The sequence below is a fragment of the Buceros rhinoceros genome, unplaced genomic scaffold (genome assembly GCF_000710305.1).
Source record: "Buceros rhinoceros silvestris isolate BGI_N320 unplaced genomic scaffold, ASM71030v1 scaffold10718, whole genome shotgun sequence".
NCBI classification, from domain to species: Eukaryota; Metazoa; Chordata; class Aves; order Bucerotiformes; family Bucerotidae; genus Buceros; species Buceros rhinoceros.
The window spans coordinates 34,538-50,013 of NW_010426381.1; the positions used below are offsets into that span (position 1 = coordinate 34,538).

General features: G+C 41.1%; 1 protein-coding gene across 5 annotated transcripts in view; it reads left to right on the top strand.

The window, feature by feature from the left end:
• The window catches only part of RARB (retinoic acid receptor, beta), a 94,840-nt gene that overhangs the window by 34,401 nt on the left and 44,963 nt on the right, over nucleotides 1-15,476 (top strand). For all 5 annotated transcript variants that reach the window (XM_010141480.1, XM_010141477.1, XM_010141478.1 and 2 more), the window contains one exon: nucleotides 12,372-12,513. In XM_010141480.1, coding sequence (XP_010139782.1) covers nucleotides 12,402-12,513 — 112 coding nt within the window. In that variant the 5' untranslated portion in view covers nucleotides 12,372-12,401. The remainder of the gene's footprint in view (nucleotides 1-12,371; nucleotides 12,514-15,476) is intronic.

Sequence of the window (15,476 nt, forward strand, 5' to 3'; positions counted from 1 at the left end):
AAAGAGTAGTATAGTTCACGGAGTGTGGTTCTGGCTGAGTGTTGACTTTGGTGCTGGTGAGATGATTTGGGTCACTGTTCTGCTTGCTTTAGGCATTTTTTGAATTGTAGTTTGTGTTTTTCTTAACAAGTACTTAGAGATTTTCTGATGGCACTTCTTAGAGAAGAAAATCCAAAATTAAGGAGTTTCGTAAGTGTACAAAATGGAATTATCTATTATCTAGTTCTGTTTACTTACATGTTAAGTGGATATTCAGATTATCTTTCTTTGCTGCTTGTTGTGAATTCATTTTGAAAGATACACCTGTCTATATTTTCTGGTTATTGTAAACCATCACCCAGTTCATAAACATTCAGCTTCCCAATTTGCAGAAGGACGTTGACTGGCCTTGGAAAGTGACCTTCCATTGCTCTCTGCACTTACTGACTTGACTTGCTAATGGAAACAGAGGTTCTTTCTAATTCTGAATGAATTTTTCCTTTGAGGAAATTTCTGAAAGAGGTGTTTTCTTTAGCTTCTTCTGGAAATGGAGTGCAATTTAATTCTAAGCATAGATTCCAGAGCTGTTAAGCTTTGCAGATCTGAACATGCTCTTCATGAAATTTCAGTCCTGTGCTAGAGCAGGAAAGACAATTTGACATAATTTTCCAAGTTTCAATATTTCCAATACAGTCAGCTTTACAGATAGTTTCTTCAGTTTGGTTATTGTACACATTCTTCTTTTTCTTTCCCCTGTAAAACAAAAAAAATCTTCCGTTTTTGAGTAGCCATTCCAAAAATCATAAACTGCCGAAGTTACGATTACACCCATATGCCTATCTTTCCATCTTTCTATCTGGATTTTGCTGTACTCTGTAAGTATGGATACATTGTTTCTTGAGTTCCTTGTAAAGGACATACATGTTGTGTCCTTCTTAATTTATGTTATTCTGACATTCCCCTATAGAGGAAACACCTCTAAATGTGACATCTGTGCAGCTCAGTACTCCCACTTATAAAAACTTCTTGTAGTGTTAAAGAAGCCGTATATCCAATTCTGTAATTGGTAGTTTTGATATATTGGTGTAGTAACTGTTTAATTGGTATACTGCTGCAGCTGGTCTGCCAAATATTCGGGGCCCCTACTCGTAAATTGTTATTCCCTTTGATAATATGCACGAGTCCCCACAGTTTTCACAGCTCAATTCAGGAGACAGCTGAGAAGTAGAAAGACATTTTTGTGTAGAAAGTCCCATATGATTTCACATGGCCACGCTTAAAATTTCTCATTTAATATATTTTACTAGGCAAAGTTAGTACGCAATAAAAACTATATTATAATACCTGCATTTAAAGGGGAAGAGGTGTATTGTTTCTGGATCCCCTCTCTAGAATAACATGTTACAAGGTGAGATGGCAGATGTAAGTGGTGCCAAAAAATGTAGATTTGGTTGGCTGTAAATGCGGTCAGCAATTTCACTTCAGCTGTAGCGAACCTCAGTGACTGCTGGGGACCCTTTCTGCACCAGAGGGGAGAGCAGGGTCTGCCGTCACCTGGCAGCAGTGAGATTGATCAAATGCTTATGGAGCGAGTTTGTTCCCCTTTCAGAGTCTCTTTAAAAGTGACAATTTAATGGGACCCATTCCTGTCAGCTGTGGCCAGTTCCATCTCTCTCCTCCCAGGCGCTTACCAGGAAAAGCAGAGATTGATAGCCATGATGCATCCACTCTGATGGACTGCTGCTCACTCCTCCTGCCAGTGTCCCAGCTGGCTGCTCTCCACATGAGTCTTCTCAACAGTAGAGGTCTTCCCTGTCTCTGGGGTGCCTGGCTTGCACTGGAGTTCTGTGCACCCATGATCTGAAAATTACTAAGTACTCGCTTTGGAGTGTGCTGTGATCCTCATGGGCTTTCTGCTGGTTCAAAAGAGTGGCAGTGCTCCAGATTTAAGGAAATTCAAGTGGAGCGTTGTAAAAGAAATCTCTGCAGCCCATCATTTTTTAAATGAACGAGTCCACATTTATCTTAACCAGTCTCAACCAGTCCACATTTATCCATAGCGGTGCACAGCGACTGTTATGCAAACAGAAACAAAAGTGAAAACTATGTATTTTTTTGAAAGGAAAGAAGAAAGGGAGTGTTAGGTGAGTGGGAGAGGTGGAAACACAGCATCCAGGAGCCAAATGGATGAGCTAACTAAAAAGACCTTTCATTTTACCCCAAGTTCATGTGATTTTTGTAAACTGAAAGAATGATCGTCTTGTGATTATATGAGCTCTGTGCTTGAATCTGGCCATTGATTAAAGTCTGGCAGGGTAGGGAAAAAACAGGAAAACATCTTGCTAAGATTTTCCTGTGTTAGATTAATCAGCCCCAGTTCATTCACTCATCTCTGAAAGGTCATATTTTCTCGTCATCAGAGTTGCCCAGACCCAGACTCTCCCTTGCTTCCCTATGGCTTGGCTGAATGAATAGTGGTGCCCAAGACTGGGCAAGGTGGAGGCAGCGCTGCTTTTGTTCTGTAAGCTGTGATGCTTTTTCAGCATCTCAGTGTGATTGGTGCTGGGATTCACAAAAACATAGATACCTCCTTATTGCTTAGAGGAACTAGTTAATTCCTCTGGCTCTGTTTGTGCAGTTGGTAGTCCCTTGCACTGGCACAGACTGAATTTCATCCACGTTTCTCAGCCTGCTTTTCCATGTTGTTGACACTATTTTGACGGTGTGTGCTTCAACTGTGTATGGGAACTGGGCAGACGGTTATGGCCACCACCTCACTCTTGGAAATGGTGGGTTTGCCAAGCTGGTCCAGCTCCAACTCATCCCTCTGCTGTTGCCGTCAGTAATGAGTTTCAGCTGCAGTGTGGAAAGGTAATTTTCCTTGACTACTGCCAGTACTAGAGAGCCAGACTTGCATATTTCTGGGTGTTTACTTGAACTCTGTTTTCTAGTCTCTAGGCATCCTAGTTTCACTCAACTCTACGTTTTACAGGGTTTTAGTGGATAGTTCTGTATTAGCAGAGTTTCTTTGTTGTCGAGTGCAGGGGAATGAGAATACAGCGTAAAGTAGTAAGTAGAGGGTATTCTTGCCAGATTTCAAGAGATCTGATACAAGTTATTTGTTTAGAGATCAATTGTCAAAACTAAGAGGAAGAAAACAATTGGGGGGAGATAATGAACCTGTGTGGATGAGTCATTCAGATGGATGCCTGACAAATATACCAGGAAAACATAATGCTTAAGACATCTGTTTTATTTTGTCCTGTTATGTCGTGTTACTCCTTCTGAATATTTTTGGATTGCTTTCTGCATTGTTTTCATATGTCACTTCATCCCTCCTCAGCATCAACTTCTCTGCTGCAGATCGGGCACGCTCCAAAACTCCGCGCAGGTCAAAGACAATAGCAGTGTGCTAGGTCTTGAAGGCAAGAGGGAGCAGTGCTGCAGCGGGGCTGGAGCCAGCTCTTTGCTGGCTGTCCTGGCAGATGGGTGCTGGGCCAGCACCCACAGGCACCGACCTCGCCAGCCGGTCTCAGGCTGGAGTGCCGCATTGGCTCCGGGTGGGCTGGGGAGAGAGCTGGGAACAGCTGGCGGTGCGCTCAGACTGTGCGAATCTCTCTGCTACAGCAAGGGGAATGGTGCTTCAGCCAGCTCGCAGGCATATATAAATATTTGTGGCATAGTTTGCATTATTATTTCAGCTAAGCAGTAAACATTCAGTTGCTGATAGTGGGTTAGAAACTAGTGCCTCTATAAATTTCAGATGGTGCAGAAGTGCAGGGATTTTTATATTGGCTGACAAATAATGAAAGTCCTCGTGCTTCTTATGATAAATGTGGTGCCAGATAAGTGCGGGAACGCTGCAGGTCTTTGTGGTGAAGGCTGGGAGGGGGAGGAGGAGGAGGATGCAAAGCCTGTCTGTGTGGGGAATTTCCTGGGAGCATGCACATATCTTCTTTCTCCCATATCGGTTTGTGTTTGAGCTTGCCCTTTCCTCTTCACATGTTTCCATCTCTGCCAGCAGCTAAATGGAGGGGCTAATTTGGGAGACTACTACAAATAATTGTAGCACAGTAATTGCACAGCTATCACAAGTCCTTTCCTTGTCCTGCCTGCTGCAGGAATATGTATGTCACTGCACGGCTATAGCTTGGCAGGGATTTTTTTGTTTGTTTTTACTAGGAGGTCTGTTTGTTAGAGTAGCTGTTGCTTAGTGTCCTTCCTTTGTAGCTCTGTGCAAAAAAAAAAAATCCCGTGTATGTCTAGTGAAATTGTGACATTGTCCTTGGAACATGGTCCCCCTGTTCCAACCACCTGAAAACCCCCTGGATAAAAACAGAGACCCAAATTAAGAGCATAAACCAAAATCAGTCATACATTTGGGGATAATAGTTTGGAAAGTCTTTCCTAATACTGTGCTTCCATGCAAGAGAGGAGCTACATAAATGGTTTGGAAAAGTGTCATTCTTTACGAAGAAATACTGCGCTTAATTAATTCTTGCTCCAGGGAGGTCAACCTGGGGCACTCATTATTGTCTTAATTGGTGGTATAAATCCTGAGGCACTGGAGGGGAAGAGAGGCAAAAAAACCATGAGCAGTTAACAACATATAGCCTGGATAAGTGTAAGCCAGTTGTACCACCGTCCTAGTAACATTTTATGGTTTTATTGGGTTATAGGTCTGGTCCTCTGCAAATTAGGTTAAAGGGAATTGATTTGCATAAACAAAAATATAAGAAAATAGCAAAATGCAATAATTCATTCCTGAGTTCTCCATTAAATTGTGTGAAGTAACTCAGTGCGCTGCAACTCAGAAAAGCATTTCTCTGATCTCTTGTTACTCGTATTAAATTATATTCATTACTCTTCCCATCTGGAGTTTCCTAGCAGGCCAAAAATCATCCCACAGACATTACTGAGAGGAAGTTAACTGTAACTTTTTAATTGTATACACTTCATCTCCCTTTTTTTTTTTTTTTTTTTTTTTTTTTTTTTTTTTTTTTTTTTTTTTTTTAATTTGAAGAAAGCAGATGGAAGTGCATACCAGCGCCATCCTCTCTGTTTAAATTACTGAAGTGGAGAAGCAGAAAATCTCAGCCATTCTTCCCCCTCACATATTGTTTCAAGGTGATGACTGTTCTGTCAGGAGACTTTGACATGTTTGCTAAAAAGGTCAGGAGTTCAGTGAAAATCGAAGTTGTGGAGAAATCTGTGCGTAGTCGTAGGGATGCTGTGGTACCGTCACTGGAGAAATCCAGTTGCTGCAGATTTGCGGCTGATTGAACTCATCTCTCCTGTTTCATCAGTAGCTACCTCTCTGCCAGCTGGCCAGCAGAAGTTTTTCAAGCTCCTCAGGAAAATAAAAGCAAATGTATTTTGGGGCATGTTTTTAACATTAGGCCAAGGTTTGTGGAATCAGAAGATGTGTTAGTCTGGGGCACCTTGAAAAATGGAGTTAATTTCCGGCCTCACCAGTGGCTAATGGATAATTGGCATTAGTAGCCCTATGAATAATTTCCTTCAAGCTCTGTCATAAAAATTGGGGGTTTTTTCTTGCCCACTGAGGTCCACAAGACTTTTTACACCTTAGAAATTATTAGGATTTATCAAGTATAGCCTGGTCTGTCTTTGTTGGAGAGTTTTTTGCAGATGTGTATGAGCGTCCCCATTTTGGTAGCTTAGGGAGGGGTGACACTTTCCTCTTTTGCCTGTCCGTGTCCTCTGGGCCTTTTTTTTAAGAAATGAGAAAACCCTGAAACCCATCTAACTTTTCCATTTGTGTAAAAATAATGAAAAGAGAGGACGCCTTTTGTTTTCCCCGTAGCAAGTTGATCTTAAGTCCACAGGTCTGTATTCCCATATGCAAGACATGGAATAACACCTGCTTATTTTTATGAAGTGTTTTGAGTTCTGTCAATTAAAAAAAAAAACAAAACCAAAACCAACCAACCAACCAACCAAAAAACCCACCCTGGTTTCCATAGCAAATTTAGGTTTCCTTGGCCATGGAAGGTACCGGTGGCTCTTCCTCTGCAAAGTGCTTGGCTAGATGAGATGAAATGTGGATGGTGAGCAGACAGTTTCTGCTGGAAATACCAGCAACGACAGACAAACCCAGAGCACTTCCCAGGGCAGGCTGGTGCCCAGCCCCACTGCTGCTGGGTGTCTGGCATCTCTAGGTGCGCTCTACAAGCTATTGACATTTAACTGCATTTATTTGATAGTTTTTGTAAGGATCTGCCTGTCATGTCCTGACATACATCATCAGCACAATTTCCCTGCTTCTTGGCAGCAAGCCTTCCTCTACTTATTGTTGTAGCTGCTTCCATTTTGTGATGACGGTGGTTTCCAGCCACTATGTCGGACAATTAATTTGTTTATTTTGCAATCCGTGACTTTCAAAGTGCGATAGACAGTGCAGACATACCAGAAAAGTGCTGTGCAGCTTCCTTTTAGATGGCTGCTTTGGCAGCTTTCATTGCTTGTGGGGTCCCATGTTCTGGCTGCAGCCATTTTACAGTGTCTTTTGTACTACGTGGAATCACTTAATGGCATGTGCTGGGGCTTTGGGGGCTTTTATAAGCCTTTTTATGTAACTTGAGTTGTGAGATTGCATATTATCAAGGCCTTTCAGAGCAAATATTCCTGGTTAACAATTAAAAATTGTGTGTCTGTGCCCTCACCTGACTGCTGATCCTACCAGGACTTTGTGAAGAAGGGGTTTTTTATTCCTTGACTGCTGCCACCTGTAATAAACAAGCTGTAAACCACATCCAGTTCATGAACGTACCTAGGCAATTCCCTGGACGCAGAGCAAAGTAGGTTTGTGCAGACCTCATCGCTGGGAGAGACCTTAAATATCTCTGTTGATGCTCCAGAGAGAGCAGGAGCGGAGCCGTTACCTTGCCTAAGTACATTTTACAGGGTTAGCAAGGATAGAGGGTAACTTGAAAAATTGAAGTAAACAGGTTGAAAAGAGGCTATGCATCACAAACATCTGTTTTGTAAAAAAAAGTATGTATTTGTACAGCCCTTATTTCAGAGTAAAGCTAATGGCGGAGGCTTCAGGTATGCTGTGGGCTGGATTTTCTTTTTGGTTGTTACTGGTTTTTATCTTTCCCTTCAGAGCTCGGTCAGTCACAGTTTATAAATGACTGATAAACTACCACAGAGAAGTCCTCCCTACACTTTTGTTTCTTCCACGATGAAGTAGCAGTACGCTTCACTCAGAAGCTTATTTTGCAAATCTAGCGAAGAATGGCCTCTGAGTCTGCAGGAGTCATAGCTGGCTGCCTGTATTTGGGGGTAATCAAAGCTGAACCAGATGAACTGAGCAGGCTGTTCAAACAGATTGAGCTCACAATATCCCCTCTCTGCTGATTACCCTGTCCCTGGCTTGCAGCGCAAGTTTTCAGCTTGTAAACCCACTAAATCAGCAAATAAGATTTGGCATGCCCTATGCTGGCAAAGTGTTTTTAAGATGTTGTCGAGATCAAATGATCCATCTCTTCACGCAACGTGCATAATTTGAGTTTTACATCATCTGACTTGCCAAAACCAACCAACTGGTCAGTGAAAGAGAAGCAATTGTATAGATTCCCGATCAGGTATGTAAGGGGAATGGTTCACACTAACAATTCTGTAAGACTTCATAAGCTTAAACACTTAACAATATGTTGAGGGCTCATCCTTAATGAGCTCCTTTGTATTCAGATAACCAGTGGCATAATGACATTCAGAATATTCCTGAAATAGTTAACATTGGTCAGCGCTGCTCTGTACTGAGCTCTCTTAATTTTGACACGCTTACAGGCAAATACTACAAAAGTGATGAGTGGGGTGAAGTGAGTTTTTTGGTATTGTGTTGAAGTTAGATTAACTAAATAGGTTATTTGGTTCTAAGCAATAGACTTAGTAAACTGGGTTTATTTGCTGCTTGATACATGTGGTTTCACATGTCACTCTCCGCTTCCAGTGCAGCAGATAAGATATCAACACAATTAAAAGTGAAAAATAATCTGTCTGCTCGGCCAGTGGTGGATGCTCAGAGAACACACGCTGATACAATAGATTTCTGAATAATTTATACTCAGCGTTTTTTCCTTGCACTTGGCAGATGAGGATGCCTAATGTGGCACGGTCAGAGTGATACCCTATCTGTCATCCATTAAGATAACAAGATTGGTGGGCCTGAGAGGAGCATGGCATGGTATGCAGAAAAGACAAGACTAAACATTGAAATGTTTGTCCAAAATGCTATGTGTAAAGGATGCCAATAAAAGCAGCTTGGAAGGACAGAATTAATTCAAAAGTGTGATTTCTGCAAAGCTTTGTTTGTCTTTGCTAAAATAAAAACACAAGACCTGCGTTACTTTCAAAAGTTGTGGGTAAAGGAATATTAGAGCAAATCACTGTTCCTGATAGGCCTTCAGCAGCTCCCTCTACTTCACATTCAATTACTTTGTAGGTGCTATCGAAAACAATTATGTATCACGGGAATCTTTATTTCTCAGAGAATGGGGAGTTTTATATTCATAAAAAAATTTCAATTACCAAGAATCGTTTATGCTTTTTTTTTGGCAGAGGAATGTCTCATCTCCTGGTACAGGGTGTTAATTTGGATAGGATGCTTAAATATTTGCATGAAAAATTGCTCATGTAAATATTCAGCCAAACAGATTCCTTTTGAGGTGAACATATTACAGTAAGTAGTAGCTTGTTTTCCAAGAGCCAGTGGGTGCTGGAAGTTGATTAATTTATAAGCAGTGGTTGTGTCTCTGAAGTTTCTGCCAACTTCTTAAGGTTAGGTCGCATTAGGATTTTCTCGGTTGTTGAAGAAACTGTTGGTTGTGAGATCAGATGTCATTTGACAAAAAGCACTTGAAGGAAAACTTTGGATTACTTCTAGCTTTGCTGTTTTTAGTGAACAGGCCAGTGCATTATACCTGTTATACCTGCATTATGCTATCTGGAACCCAGCCTCAAAATGCTTTAAACGTGCTTTTCTGTTTAATGGGGCAGCAAGCACTCAGCTCTGCCCATCCCCATGTCCTGCAGGGTTTTCTCTCTCTGCAGGGCTGCAGGTAACCAAAGCAGGTGAGGTGCAAACCCTTGCAGAGGGCTACACAAGACTTGGCCTGATTTTTAGCCCAGCATCAGATTCAGGAAATGGTTCTGGGTGGGATCCTGCTTGCAGTGCCACCCAAAACTTGTGGCTGCACAGTGCCAGGCTAGTGAAGACGGCTGGAGAAATGAAGCCTCAGCATCCAGCAAGTGCTCCTCGCCCGCCAGTGCTTGAACTGCTGTCACTCACCACGTGACAGCTTTTATTTGGGATTTGTATGCAAAGAAACAAAATTATAACCTGGGCGTTTTTCTTAGTGCCTGTCCAGAGGAAAATCTAAAGATCAAATAATTTCAGTGATGTATTGCTGAGGTTTTAACATGAGCTTGCTGCAAATCTTGGTAGAAAGAGTATTGTCGTGTTGTCTTAGGGAAGAGTATTCGGGAAATGGGCGCCAACATAGCGTTAAGAAACAAGTCCTTAGTTTTGAGCAGGACCGTATTATACCTTTTCTCATGTGACTATTTTATGTAAATAAGTTCATTCTTCTTATTGTTTTATAGGTAACTCCAGGAAGAAAATCAAATAAATATGTTAAAAAGTAGTTTGTAAACAACAGTCTAAGCTTCCTCATTTTCACTTAATATCCTCGTCTTTATCTTTCATTCTGTGTAGAACATTGTCTGTTCTACACAGAGGCTGTTGAAGAAACTTTCTTCATTTTGACCTGGAGATCTGCTTTTTCTGAGTTTGTTCTTCTTAAGTTTTTCATATTAGGAATGAGTTAATGAATGCTTTATATTTGCTGTCTGCAGAAGTTGGATCCTCTTTTTCTGTTGGGCTCTGTGGTCACCTTCCTATGGTAAGGTCTGAGACAGCTCAGACCTGAGAAAGTTCCTCTGCTTTCCTTCTGGATGTGCTGTAATTAAACCCCTAGGTTGAAAGGATGCAAGGCCTGCGTCTAAATATCAGAACAACTGATCAGTCAATGAGTGTCGTTAGCTATGGGTTATATTTCGGTGAAGTACAGGTATATTTGGAGGAGGCTGCTTCCTCTTTTCCCAGTATCACATGACAGTTTTGAAGATGGTATTTCGTTTCAAATAGAGCCTCTGTCACTAAATCAGAAGTCTCTTCAGCATGAATGCATGACAGCCTCTGCCCCAAAGCATGCACAGGCTAAGAGGAGGCTCTGGGGGCTGTATTTTTTAAATTACTGCAGTTGTTCAGCATGGTGAGACAATTGTTGCAGGAAATTGGCGGGTTTGTTCATTTGGGCCATTTTGTTTCCTGCCCTGTCAGACCAGTGGTAGGAAAGTTATTCCACCAGTGATCATGAGTGTTAATTTACACGCAGCACTGGATTAAGCCAGGGTAGCTGCAGGGGAAGCTACCAGTCTGGGCTTCTCTTACCTCTTTCCAACTAAAATTAAGCCATATAGACACTCTTGAACCAGGCCAGCTCACACTTTCTGTCTGTGGAATTAAACCAAAATAGATGCCAAAGACTCCTCACTGCTCCAGTTAGAATCCTCAGCAATTACCGCAGAGCTGGGCATCGCAATTAGAAGAATATCTAAGCAAGAAAGTAGCGAGTATTACCATTTGTTTTCTTCCTGGCAAGTAAATAATTTTACACTCTTGCCACTGTAAAGATTCAAGCAAAGATTCAAAAGTGGGGAATATAAAATAGCAGTGTTATTGATTAACATAAAAGGTTTTAATTGTCTAAACAAATAGCTATAAATTCTTCTGTGTCCAGTAGCTTAAGGAAAAAAAAAGTGAAGAGTTTTTCTTTACCTCTTTGATGGTAGTATTAAGGATCTTCTAAATCAGAGGTACCAACCTCAGTATGAGGCTTGCCTGTGCAAGAGCTGCAGAAAACTATTGCCAGGGGTTACGTGATTAAGGAGGCGTTTTTCAGTTTTAAGTGAATTTGAGGTATTTTCTTAACATTAGCATCTACTACATCTTGGGTGTGCAAGGAATTTATGACTAGCCCTTGCTGACTGTGCCCGCCCTGCCACTCCCTGATCATATGGCCAGAAACTCTCAGAGTTAACTCTGAACAGTAGGGGTTTTGGCTTTTGAACTACTCACATATCTCGGTGAGTGCTTCTAGGAGAGCAAATTTTATAGCTTACCATGATCGCACCTTTAGACAAGTGCATTGCGGGCACAGGGCTGTCATCTGCAGCATCAAGTTTACCGCTTCCCTGTAGGGTGTAAGCATGTGGCTGGTTGAAGAGTTTTAACCTCTCAAGCCCTCCAACAAATCTTAAATTGCTAACTGTTCTTCCATAATGCTACAGTGTTGACTGAAATTTGACCCCCATGCTTGCACTGAAATGATTTTCAAAATCTGAGTGAGAAGGTTAAATAGTGCTGTCAAATTTCCAAATGTCTGTTGCAGAAATACTTTCACTGTGTATGTGTGGGTTGAGCTCTAAAATGCTTAAAGTAATCCTCTTTTCTTTTTCTTCATTGTTATATGATATTATCTAATCTAATTGCTTAGGCTTTAGTGCAGATGAAGAAATTGTTTTTTGCCTTTTTTCTGTGCCAGCTAACTTTACCATCTATGGCTTTTTCTCTCTCTGTCACCTGCTAAAGGAGGAATCCAGTCAAATGGTGTTCCTTAAGTACAAACCAGACCTCTAGTTCCCTCTAATTTCTGTTCAAGATCATTGTAATTACTCTATTATTTTCACAGCTGTATCTGAATAAGAAAAAATGCTGTAATTGGCAACTTTTACAAGTTCACAACTCAATAACCTGATACTGGAACTCTTTCATCTGTAGAAGCCTCATTAATGGTTGTAGGAGTTCCAGCAGCTAAGAGACCTGAGTTTCAAAATTATTTCTCTTATTACGTGCAGCCTTCAAATTAGAGAATCTCTGCAGTAACAAAAATAGATGGGACCTTTAAGCTGAGAGAGGCTGTCCATTGCTGGGTGAGTGTTTGACTCCCAAGTGGATCGGCTAGGAAGGCTGTTGTTTTTCCAACTCATTAATACATCCATAAGGCCAAACTGTTTTCATTTGAGCTTTTTTATAAAATCTAGGACAATTCCTGAATGCTGTTACTATGTCTAGTTTTGTTTATTTTGGCCTTAGGTTGCATTGTTTAGTTAGTTTTTATTTAAGATATGAGTCTTATATTGCAAGAAACAGTACTAAATTATAATAAGACTGAGTCTTTAAAGATGCCCATACTCCAGCCATAACTTTGAATTTATTTTGTTATTTCAAAGCAATGTTAGTGCCTGCCTCTAAGGGTTATGGGAATCTCAGAAGTTTATTTGATCTCTTTTTTTCTTGATTTCAGGGCTTTTTCCGCAGAAGTATTCAGAAGAACATGGTTTACACATGTCACAGAGATAAAAACTGTGTTATCAATAAAGTTACCAGAAATCGCTGCCAGTACTGCAGACTACAGAAGTGCTTTGAAGTGGGAATGTCCAAAGAATGTAAGTTGTCTTTAGAAACAATTTGTTGTTTGTCATATCCTACATACATGTGGCAATCCCAAGGGAGAAAAATACTATGCAATTATGAAATTGAAGCCTGTATCTCCAGTCATATGCAGAGAAAGGAGTATGAATGTTGGACACCACTTCAGACCTTTACAAACTACCGTGTCCTTAACTTGGAAGCCTAAATGCCACCAGTTAAGAACTTTTAGTGCAACACACTGCTTACGCAGCGTGGCCACCCTGTGCGGGAGTGAGAACACCCAAGTGGGTAATTGCAACAGGTTTTCTGAGAGAACAAACACACAGGTACTTCCTTTTAAGGATGGATGTTCTCCCATCTGCTCAAGAAATGACTTCTTGGGGCAAGGGTGTAAGGGAAACATCACTGGCCTCGTAAGCTCAGTTTCAGTCTCCCCTCTGCCCTGCAGACTGGCTTGCGGCTTTGCTGGGCTTGGTGTCAGTTCACGAGGGCTTCCCGCTGGCTCTCGTGCAGCAGGCAGCAGCCTTCTTCAGCCTTAAACCTTCTCCCTCGTGCCAGTGCAGGTGCTTGTGTCAGGTCCCTCTTTTAGCAGTAGTGCCAGTTTCTGCCATTTTACGAAACTGGTGGTACGACAACCTTGAGCCTTATGTTCGTGTTGGTTGGGGCCTCTCCAAAAGGTGAAACTAGCTGGCAAATACTCTTCTAAACCTGACTATGCAAATGTGCTGCCCAGTGCAAAAAAGCCCAAAGACCGTTCCTCTCTCTTCTTTTCTATAAATCTCTGGTTTACCCTTTAAATTAACATTTTAAACTATTTTAGTAGAAAGCTGTGATTTTTCTCTTTTACCAGTTTATTGATATCCCCGTCAAGCACTGAAAATTTAATCATTCTCAGATCTCCATGGGGTAATGCTGCTGAAACTTTCTTGGTTTTGAATGGAGTGATTGTGGAAGCAAAAAAGTCTTTGGTGTGGTAATTGGTTTGATTGCTGAGGGTCTTTACCTCCATCAGTGATGTTCCTGGTTGCGATAGGCCCATTCCAGTGATAAACACTACAGAAATTTGCAGTGTCTGCATGAGTGGGTGAACAATTCCCCACACTTCTTTACTTTAATTCACCTACTGAGAGGCTGTAAGACCGGAGGGAAAAAAAGAAATGATGAAACATTTGTGAATGAACTGTGACTTAAACCGGTTCTTATCCTCAACATTTCTCCCTCCTGAACTGAGTGAGACTTCCTGTAATTCCCTTCTCCATACTTGGGGAGCCAAAGAGGTCCCAAAGTCACGCTGGTCCCTACTGGTTGCATCCTGTTTCTCTCTCCCACCCTCTCATTCCTTTCCTCTCAGAGGAAGGTTGTTGAAGAGCAGAGAAAGAACCAGATACATCTCTAGGACCATTTTGCAGTGTTTCCAACTCCATTTCATGGAAATCTGAAATTGTGGTTATTGAAAAAGGCCAACATCTAGTTTCAAGCAACTGGGATGGAGGTCATAGGATTGCCATGATTTCACTGCCCTTATTGGATTTTCTAGTTTTCTTGTGTGCCTGAAGTGCACTTATCTATACTTAATGTATAGATTTACTGGAGTGGAAACTATGATGGGAGTAAAGGAGAAGAAAGGCTAACTACAACAATGCTCAAAGATGTAAGATTAAATGAGGGGGATTTTACTGATAGGTATTTGACTGCTTATATATCTGTGCACGTGAATGTTTTTTTCTTGATAAAAACAGTGTGATGCTATTTGGAAGAGAGAAAAAACACTTTTCTCATGTGAGGTTCTTGATCTTGAATTCTTAAGCATTTTATTGCTGGCATGAAGTAGCAATCTTATTAAATGCTGTAGCGTCACATCAGAGTGGGTTTTGTAAATATCAGCAGTATTTCTGACACGTTAACTAAAGTTACTTAGGGTAAAGCATAAAGACTTACTGCCTTATAGGTGATGGATTGTTTCTCCCATCGGGTAGCTGGAGCTTTGCCAGTAAGAATTGAGATTTTGCTCTGCTTATTTCCTTAGGTGAACTGAGTGAAATTGCCCTTTGGCAGTTGCCTTTATCTCAAACCACTAGAGGCACTGAAAGGAGGATAGGAGGTTGGAGCGGGAACAGAGAATACTGGGGAGAAGTGAGGGATGTCCTCTGGCTGCATTTCTGTAGAAGGCATTTGTAAAGGAATAGAGAAATTATTTTAAATGTCATCAGTTTGAATGCATTGTGTTTTGTCTTCTGGGTTTAAGAACTAAATCTGAAGGTATTCCATGTTCTCTTCATAAACATCCCTTCATCTCTTAAGACATTGAAAAAATTATTTGCTTATCTGACCTTCTTTCATACATGTCACCAGGTTTCAACTCCATTTCTTTAGACATTTATGTAAACAAAAGCACATTTGTCAGTGGGCTTTTTCTTACCAGATAGAGGTTTTTCTTTTCCCCCAGTATCTTATTCACATTTTGGTTTTCTGTTTTCTTACAGTTCTATTACCTTATAATGTGAAAGCCATGAATAAAGGGCAGAAAAAAATACCAGAGAAATCTCACAGGGAATCAAACCTACGATGCTCAAAACAGTCCCAAATGGGGAAAGTAATGGTGGTGGGCAGCTGCAAATAGGAACCCCAACGTCTGTTCCGGGGAAGGAAGTGAGGAGGATTAAATGCAGAGTTTCAGTATACAGAATGATCTGCATTTAAACACTACAGCCCTGCGTTTATTTGTTCTGCCTTTAAAGGGCATGCAAAAGTACTTGCATATGTGACTCCTTTTGAGCTTAATGAGCGTTACACACAAACATCAGAGATGAGAACTAGCCAGTGTGATAAGTAAGGTTTTAAGAATGGAGGAACAGTGTTTTGGAAGGGAAGAGGTACTGAGCACTTCTTGTGTGCTTTTATCTTGTTTTAGAGAATGAAGTGATGAAGGAATGCACCCAATTTGCATTTCTTTATAGGTGGTTTTGCTCCTGTAGGG